At 43.0% G+C, this 9,833-nt stretch overlaps 2 protein-coding genes across 2 annotated transcripts in view; one reads left to right on the top strand and one right to left on the bottom strand.

Annotated features, from left to right (window-relative positions):
• Positions 1-8,661, bottom strand: part of LOC106810445 (protein AF-9-like) — a 20,591-nt gene extending 11,930 nt beyond the window's left edge. The window contains exons 1-5 of the mRNA XM_014813803.1: positions 8,530-8,661; positions 6,906-7,083; positions 4,821-5,047; positions 3,319-3,405; positions 1,818-2,019 (exon numbers count right to left, since the gene is read on the bottom strand). Coding sequence (XP_014669289.1) covers positions 1,818-2,019; positions 3,319-3,405; positions 4,821-5,047; positions 6,906-7,083; positions 8,530-8,541 — 706 coding nt within the window. The 5' untranslated portion in view covers positions 8,542-8,661. The remainder of the gene's footprint in view (positions 1-1,817; positions 2,020-3,318; positions 3,406-4,820; positions 5,048-6,905; positions 7,084-8,529) is intronic.
• A 77-nt stretch (positions 8,662-8,738) lies between these two features.
• Positions 8,739-9,833, top strand: part of LOC106810443 (regulator of nonsense transcripts 1-like) — a 32,742-nt gene continuing 31,647 nt past the window's right edge. Inside the window, 1 exon segment of the mRNA XM_014813802.1 lies at positions 8,739-9,084. Coding sequence (XP_014669288.1) covers positions 8,914-9,084 — 171 coding nt within the window. The 5' untranslated portion in view covers positions 8,739-8,913.

The following is a 9,833-nucleotide window of genomic DNA, read 5'->3' as shown; positions in this document are numbered from 1 at the left end:
ACTCAATGTCGCTAATTGGAACTTTTTTGGTTGGCGCGTTCGTTTTTTGGGATAAAAGGGATTTCGAATGTCTTTAATTACACGCCCGTGAATTTATTCTGGTACTATCGCTACCCGTAGATGGCACGACGAGTCTCTCTTCGAGGATGTTGGAGAGAATTTCCCACAGAAAGAACGGCAATTAGGCTTAGACTGCCGCCGTGGAGAGTTTGTAACGCTCGAGTTACTATAACTTTAGGTGTAGCGAGAGATACTTGGCGTAATGAACGTGCGTACAGTCAATTGGACACGGCAGGCTGAATCGCTGACGTCGCGCTTTTTATTATCGTAGCCATCTTCCTTCCTTTATGAACTGTTGACCCCGCGCTCGCATCTCCTCTCAGACTCTAGCCCGTTTTGCCGTTTTTGCATATTACCAGCACTGGCAGAAGATCAAGCCCGCACGTACGCACACACTGATCATCAGTTCGTTTAGACTGAGCCACTAGCGGCACTAGAGACCGTGTACAAGATGGCGTTGCGCAAAAGATGCGTTGTTACCCGACCGCACTACTACTACTACTACTAGTACTAGTAGTAGTAGTACTACTAAGTTACCAGCACTACTAGTACTAGTACTAGTAACTACCAGGACCGCAGAGCTAATAGTAATAGTAATAATGACTAACTCTGTTACTAGTATTAACTAACTTACTAATAATGACGAACCTAGCTCTATAGTACTATAGCCGCTTACATTAACTGCCGCTGGCGGTTATCTGGCGGTCGAAGGGGTCGTCTGCAGCACGGCAGTTAATGTAAGCGGCTATAGTACTAGAGCTATGACGAACCCTAACCATAACCCTAACCTATTATATTGATATAATATTATATTTAGATTGATGTAAATGACATTGGTTTTATTGGCCATGCCATACATTGGGGCCCATATAATATTGGGAGCCATGTTCTCTATCCTTGAACCACTAGTACTACTAGACTACTATACGACTAGCAAGAAACGCTCTTTGCTAGGGTTAGAATACCCCTAGGCTATACTAGACACAGGCACTTGAAGCGTTTCAATAAAATATAATGCTAACTAAATACGAAATCTATTTACTACGAAATTGTTCATGTTTCTAGTATAGGCCTACTCTCTTTCAAGAAGGTTGCAGCGGTGCAAAGGCTATATATAGACTAGGACTCGCTCCCACCTCGATTAGCCATTGAGTGACTAAGCTAAGCGAGAGGCGATGCCAGAGGAGTGCCAGTCTATGGGCTATAGGCGGCGGGCAGGCGGCGCACTGCTTTCCAACTCCCGTACGAGCCTCGCCATTGGAACGTTGCAAAAACGTTGCAGCGTTGGGGCGCGAAGAGCGCCGGTAGTGTTTCGTTATTCTGACAGCCGTTTGCTTACTGGGCAAGGTTCGCGAATTGTCAGAATTTCGACAGTGTTTCTCTGATTTCCGTCACACAGCTCGGTTACGAACAGATTACTCGGGTTACAGTTTTTATAGCAAGTCAACACTGTTGACGTCCCAAATGTCTACCCTCTGTGTCCCCACTAAAATTGCGGACTGTTCGCTGGCAGCTATGGATCCGCTGCGCCGCGCCAATTCATTCGCGCGCACGGATCCATAGCTGCCAGCGCTGCATACTGTCGTAGGACGTTCCCGCCGGTCGCCGTGCCGCCCTTGCCGCGGAACTGCGCGAAAGATCTGCGCTTCAGCGCAATTGGGATCAACATCTCCTTTCGGCAACGCTTCTCTAGTATCCCGTCTCATCTGGATCTGTCTATTTTACACATCTAAATGAACAAATTCAACCATGCTTACTACTTCTCTCCTTTTTCACGGCCACCTCTCCTGGGCGTGACTTCTTGGCGGCCATGGCGGACGCATCAATCATCGTGCTGGTAAAGGGGGAAGAGGAGCGCTTTGTGACGGTTGTAGGGAGGGTTGCTTCTCCTTCTGCCTCCTCCCGGATGTCTTTTGAAGGTATGCCCTTACCCGGTGGCTGCTCCTGCACAACACACAACTACGACCGCCATTACGTCATCGCAGACCAAGGAATTAACCTCTTATAGGGATTGCTGTCTCAGCATATGAGTGTGTCTGTAGCAATGCTTGCCTTCACCATCATATCCAGTATAAGTAACAGATGCACAAACGCCATCACCTACAGGCACACATGCTGGAGCGTGTACACACGTATGTACATACACGCATACATATCACTCTGTCCCTACCTATTGATTAATGTTGCCTTAACAAAACTGGATACTCAGGACTATTGGAAAATCCACGCACACACAACACACCCAACAGACACACATGCACATGTACTCACACATCCATGCTTGTGCACACACCTCCCCCACTTTCCAAACACACGCACATACGGCTGCGCATTTACACAGGTAAACACACCCACACTACACAACATACATGTATCTACGCATGCACGTACTCCCATTACATACACATGCATCCACCCACACAAATTCATGCATCCAGACACACAAATACATACATGCAGACACCAATGCTTGAACACATATGCGCACGCGTGCATACACACGCACTCATGGACACACGCACACATACACACACACGCATGCACACGCGAGCATGCTGCAAGCACATGCACATGCACATGGACGCACACTCATACAAACACACGGATCTACACATGCACACCCATGCACACACACTTACCTAGTAGCTGACTGGAGTGTGAACAGTCACAACGTTTCAAGGTGGCCAAGACAACAATTTCGAACAACAACGGGACAACACTTTCAGGAACTGTCTATAATATAAGCTCATGACTGTGACCTATGCTGCACTCATGATAGCCAGGAAGTGCCTCGGATGTTGATAACGTTTGGTACGCACGTGCGATAGGGATATGACGCGTTCTCTTCAACATCACATGCAGGATAACTAAGGAAACATAGTGACACAGTGCTGTCAGAATATCATCTGGCTGTTCGAAAATCATGCATATCAGTGTAAGTAGGAAATAGAAAGGAAGGGGGAAAGTGTGTGTGAGATAGATGGGAAAAAAAAGAAAACGCCAGAAAGATAGAGAAATGGGTGAGGTGAGGAAGAGAGTGGATGGTAAGGAAACAGAGAAAATGGAAGGAGGATATAGAACAGCAAGCAAGTAAAAGATAGGAGACAGATATAGAAACAGAGCAAGATAGAAATAGGAGAAAAGAAGGGGGAGGAGAGGAACAGAGAGAGAGAGAGAGAGAGAGAGAGAGAGAGATGAGGAATTGATGATGTATGTGATTTGTTGTTATTCTGCACCGCGTGAAAGCTTCTCACTTACCCTTTCTGAAGGCCTCACTTTCCTGGCGTCGTCCGGCGGGCTAGAGATAGGTTGTGGTTCCCCGGTCTCTCCCTGAGTCATTTCCACCTACAAAAGCAATAGCTCGGTAAAGGTGACATCACTCCAAACTGCCTACATCGCAGAAATGCGTACTGCACCAAGATCCAGCCGCTATACTATTATAGCTACTAACACATTTCCTCATCAGTTCAATATTTGCGCAGTGCAAGCATATAATTATTACACAGGGGTGTCTAGTCAGATGACGGGATAACAAACACTGTAATAGGCACAGGGGGTATGGGTGAATGGGTGATTTGCGTAGCTTGGGAGATGAGTCATCCAGCTGTATCACGTAATAAGCCAATTTCACTTTGGTGAAATACGTGATGCACTGCGCAAGTTTGTGCCTACCAAACACTCTGCTGAAATATGGAATTTATAGTGCTTGCTTCACCACATTTCAAGTTTGTAAAAACATTTTGCACATTCGACAATAACACAGTGTCAACCTAGAATGTTTACATTTCAAAGGGAGCTCAAAAACACACTCTTTTCCTAAGGCTAAGGAAACAGCCGGCTTGCTACGTTATTACAGCATGTCAGGCGTCTGTTTACATGGTTCGTACAGGAGGACTGAAATTTTTTCCAAGGACTTTTCAAGGACTTTTCAAAGACATTTTATCGGAAATTCAAGGACATTTTATCAGACATTTTATCGGAATTCATACACAGAACAAAACATACCTGGATTAATTTAATAACCCCATTCTTAATCACTGCATGTCACCTCTAAAACTTACCTGGATCACATTAATAAACCCTTCTAAACACTGTCACTTCTACAACATACCTTGATTTACTGACTGATTTTACTGACTTACTGTAATTTATGATCATCATTTAACTGTCTATCGTGTCTAAAGCTTTTTAAGGTCATTTAATGCAATTTTTATTGAGGTTTGCACATTATTGATGGTACAACGTTTCTTTTTATTACAGGAAAGGATTCTTTCTAAAAATTCAAGGACATTTTCATGAAATTCAAGCACTTTTCAAGCACAAAATCAACATTTACTAAATTCAAGTACTTTTCAAAGACTCCCCTCAAATTCAAGGACTTTTCAAGGACTGTGCGAACCATGGTTTAGTAACGAAAATCTATGACATGGTTAGGAAATGGGGGTTCCCGAGAATGTACAACCAAAATTTAAAATTGCTTATTGGCTTGGAGCAATGAAAGACCCATCGAACTATATCATTACGCAATTGGTTCACCACACTAGCACGGATCAGTTTGCTAAAATCTTCCCCGAAATCAGCAACCTGGCTAATTTCACCTAAATCCTCGAAATACGAAATGAGCTTATTGGCACGGCTTGACAGATGGTTCACTCAACCACATAGGGCAACGCCAGTACATTGATACGGCATATATGATACACTGCACACTATGGAAGAAGCAATAGAAGGACAAGACAGCAAGAGACCCTGCTGCTTACCCCACTGGCCCGGATCAGCTTGCGTCTGAAGTCGTCGGTGGGGTTCTGGAAGGTGAGCTTCTCACATCGTAGATGGTTCACCGGCGGCTGGCCCTCCAGCTGCAGAAACAGGTTGTAGTCGAAGCGGATCTTCTTCGGCTCCTCCTTGTTGCGGAAGTAGACGTCGATGGGGAGGTTGAATCCCGCGTAGCCGGACTCCTTCACCTCGTACGGTGGCTCCTTGACAACTACGCCGCGTCGCAAATGTCAACAGAATAGCCGCCGTTATAGTCTACGCTAGCAGAAAACCTCTCACAGTGCCGTAAGGATTCAACATGAACTATCGTTTCGCGGTCAGTCGTAGATGTCGTGGCTTTTTTTCTGAGTAAAAGCCACGACCCGAAATCCATTTCTGGATAGGGAATCTGCAGAGAAATATTGGACTCACAGGGACTCACGGGACACACTCAATAACTAAAATTGACAAAAACATACAGCACAAGTCGAAGTAAGTGCCATGGAATGACATATATTTATTGTGCTATCTATCATATATTACCATAGCAGGGTGCAAAATGAACAGGAGTCCGGAGTCAAATACTTCCTGATTTACTGTCGGACTCCCTGATTTGACATATGCAGGAGTCCGTGTGACTACCTAAAAATTCTGCCATACTAACTAGTTCGTTCCGGAGCACGGCCTCGCGGAATTACTGTATTTTTTCAGCTATGTGCAAAGAAAATTTGGCAGACGTGCAACTGCATGAATCTTAAAAATAAGTGCATGCGTTATTGTTAATATCTTTAATTTTGAACCTCAGACTGCGGACTCACTCTTTTTGAGGGTAGGGAGTCGTTGGACTCCCTTGTTCAAAAGTTAATTTCTACCCCTGCCATAGAATGTGAATTTAAAACATTAAAAGCAATATAATCATAGTTGCTACATATGTTATAGCTATTGCTATAATATAATGTTTTTTGGATGTTTCGTTAGGTGTTGCAGAATTATCAAGGAGTCATGCATACTCCTGCTAATGTCATTGAAGGGCCCTGACAGTATAGCAAGCAGCATTTGACTGAAAAGTGGTGTGAAATTTCACTCTAAGAGGATCCACGATTATCACAATTCCCAGATTGCATGTACAGGGTGCGAAATGAACGGTAGTCCGGAGTCAAATACTCCCAGATTTACTGTCGGACTCCCTGATTTGACATATGCAGGAGTCCGTGTGACTCCCTGAAAATTCTGCCATGCTACCTAGTTCGTTCCAAGCACGGCCTCGTGGAAATACCGTATTTTTCCAGCTAAAATCCAAAGAAAATTTGACAAACGTGCAACCGCATGAATCTTAAAAATAAGCGCAGTTATGCGTTATTGTTAATATCTTTAATTTTGAACATCAGACTGCGGACTCCCTCATTTTGCTGCGGACTCCCTCTTTTTAGACTCCCGTGTTCAAAAGTTAATTTCTACCCCTGATGTACCACAACTGCAAACACCCTAGTACAGTGTGGTGCAGAGAGAGAGTTCTCTGCTAGTCACGATCCTACAACATGACAACAGCCACTTTTATAAGTGTCACAGCACAGCAACATTAATAGACTACTACTAACATGACAGTACCCAGCTAATTCACTCCACATATCAACACACACTACCCAAGTTACACTGAGAACCTACAGTGACTCGCCCCTTTCATTTGTTACCTGTTCCAGAGATTTTTATTAATGAATTAACTACCAGTGATAGTACCAACATCCTTTTGAAAAATGTTATGAAGTTTCTGCAATGTATTTTCCCCAGACCCCTTGCACATAACATCAAAACCAGCAGCACTACTAATTTGATATAATGCATTATGGCCATTTTTCAGCTAATAAAGAACTGCACACTAAAATTGTACACTTTTGGATTAAATTGGCATGAGCGGTAGGTTAATTGTAATCTAATGCAACTACAACACCCAGCTACTAAGTATTAGTTTCAAACCACGTAAGAAATATGGTTATATCATGACTGTAGGCCTAATCGTGGTGGTAAGACGACTCACTCATGGATAGAATCCATATTCATTCGTTTGCTCTAATTCAATATCTTCCATGTACCTCGCTTCGGTTTCTTAAAGCTCTCGTGTAAGTAGAAGACAACTTTCTCTACAAAGTGTCTGATGTCACTGCCCTCAGGTCCACGCACGTACACTGTCCAGTCGTGTGTGAAGCCCTCCTTCGTGGGCCTTGTTCGCAGCTCTGTCCGATGACCCAACTCTAGTTTCACCTGCACACTCTGAAAATTAAATGTCACAAAGGTCAAGATCGCAAAATTTTCACATCTGCGTATTTTTAACAGACTTTTGGGATATGTGACTTGTAAAGCAATTTTGAAACTTAAAGGCAGATGCCTCGGATGCAAATTTTAGATACATGAAAGTTAACTGTGTGCATTTTATATCACTGGGCCTCTGCAAAAATACACATAGTCATAAGCCTGTGACAAGTGAACTGCAGCTAATATTAAGTAGTCAACATGACACTATGTGTATAGAGCCAATCCTTAATTTGTGTGGTAGTCTGGTAGTTAGCGATGACAGCAGACCAGGGTCGTAGCTAAGAATTAATGTATGGGGGGGGGGGGGGGGCAAGATGAACGAGCGCCTAATGCGCTCGCTTCTAGGGGCGTCTGGGGGCATGCCCCCAAAAAAATTTTGAAATATATATAGAAGCTCTGAAATGCCATTTCCAGCCATTTCAGGTAGGTTACATACTTAAAACTCCCGAAACGGTTAAGCGAGTATTTTCCCATTATTCTTCACTGGGTTCTTTTTTTTTGGCGGGGGCAGCTGCGCTGAGAGGGTCTTAGACCCTAAGAGCGATAGCTGCTCCCCTGCCCCCCTGCTAGCTACAGCCCTGGACCCTGATTATATTACACTGGTTTGTAGGTAATGTCTAAAACTATAGCCTGTTTATTATGAAGTGTGCAGTAGCAGTCCAGTGCATGAAAGATTTGCATCAATGGATCTATACTTGAAAAAAACATGTCAAATTGCATAAACTGTGCTGCATGAACTGCACCAATTCATTAACTTGTGAATAAGCAATAGTTTTAATTTTACTTTTTACTAATTATTGGTTCTCCCATTAATAGCGTTATTATTGTTCCCATAATCAATTATTAAGATGGTATTGCTAGTTTAGGATTCTCATTATAATCAGTGTCTTGTACAGCACAGCTACTTGTGCTCAATCCTAGTTTGGTACCCCTGTATTATAGTTCGGCGTAAGTTCGCATAAACTAATCCGGGGTGCTAAACTAGCTTGGGATTGGGCCGTACTGGTACATGTCACAATGGTTTGTACACAATTTGTATTGTACAAAACACACAGCATACAAGAAAATGTTTTGAGCTCGCTATGTTCAGAATACACTAAAACCCCGAGAATCGTCAGTTTGCATCTATCATTCTGTTTTAAATTGTTTTATAATGGACATATTATGCTCACAGAAGGAAGTTTGCTCTGCATAAAACATCCCAAGGTCCTGCTCCCTTCATCGTATAAAAATAATATGCGTAAGCATTGGTTTTTAACGATATGGTGTAAGCGAGTTCGTAATTCATAAAATTGCACCACACTGTTGTCATTGACTGCATGGCAAATGGTCTAATGTAATGACTGAGTAGCCTAATGTAACTAAGTGTTACATTGTATATTACTACTTATTTAGTTTTTTTACCTGTGCTGTCATGTTTCATATGAAGATACGGTTCACATAGTTGGCGTCTGTTCCTTTCTTAAAATTTATATTACATTATTTTGTTGAAAACTTCACATTTACAAACTCCAACAAATAACCACAACCAACCATAAAAATAGATCCGAAACGAGTAGAGGGCGCCTACGTCGACCGCGATTTGCTGTGACGTAATCGCTAGGCTCATTGACGTTGTACGCAACGTGGTGGGGAAAGAAGAATTTGTGTTTAGTTCTAAATCTAAAGAGTGAAACTGTTCTATTTTGGATGGAAATTTATCGACAAATATTTTACGGGATAATTACAGTATCAACTATAAGTTTCTTAACAGAAACATCGTAGCAAGTTTCTCAACAACGGATAACAATGAGCGTAGATGCGTACGGACCAAGTTCCCAGACTTTGACTTTTCTGGATACAGAAGAGGTCGAGTTGATGGGTGCAGACACGCAGGGTTCCGAGTTTGATTTCACCGATTTTACACTTCCTTCTCAGACTCAAACACAAGCTTCTCAGGTTGACCAGGAGCAGAGTCTGGTACGCTAACGTTATTTATGTCAGGCTGGTGCATTTGAATGGCTGTTGATGCCTGGAATATGTGTTGATGAGGCATATGGCATGATATGCCATGGGGTCGTTGGTGTATCAGGCACAGGCACTTGGACCGTTTCAATAATAAAATGATGGTTAATAAGCCTACAACTTGTCAGTACTATACCTGGCAGTATTCATAGTTGGATTTGACCTAATAACTTGACTTCAATACCGTCCAATACACCGCTGCAACACACATTCCTATAGCGCACACGCCATTGTGCACAAATACACAGTAGGATAGAGTGATAGTAGAATAGTAGATAGTACTAGTAGGTAGTGATAGTAGAGGTAGTAGGATAGGAGAGGATAGAGGAGGAGTACACTCTATCCTACAGTGTATTTGTGCACAATGGCGTGCGCGCTATAGGAATGTGTGTTGCAGCGGTGTATTGGACGGTATTGAAGTCAAGTTATTAGGTCAAATCCAACTATGAATACTGCCAGGTCTAGTACTGACAAGTTGTAGGCTTATTAACCATCATTTTATTATTGAAACGGTCCAAGTGCCTGTGCCTGATACACCAACGACCCCATATGCCTCATCAACACATATTCCAGGCATCAACAGCCATTCAAATGCACCAGCCTGACATAAATAACGTTAGCGTACCAGACTCTGCTCCTGGTCAACCTGAGAAGCTTGTGTTTGAGTCTGAGAAGGAAGTGTAAAATCGGTGAAATCAAACTCG

The sequence above is a fragment of the Priapulus caudatus genome, unplaced genomic scaffold, assembly GCF_000485595.1.
Source record: "Priapulus caudatus unplaced genomic scaffold, Priapulus_caudatus-5.0.1 Scaffold441, whole genome shotgun sequence".
Lineage (NCBI taxonomy): Eukaryota > Metazoa > Priapulida > Priapulimorpha > Priapulimorphida > Priapulidae > Priapulus > Priapulus caudatus.
The sequence above is the reverse complement of the archived record's forward strand: the minus strand, read 5'-3'. Positions and strand labels throughout refer to the sequence as shown.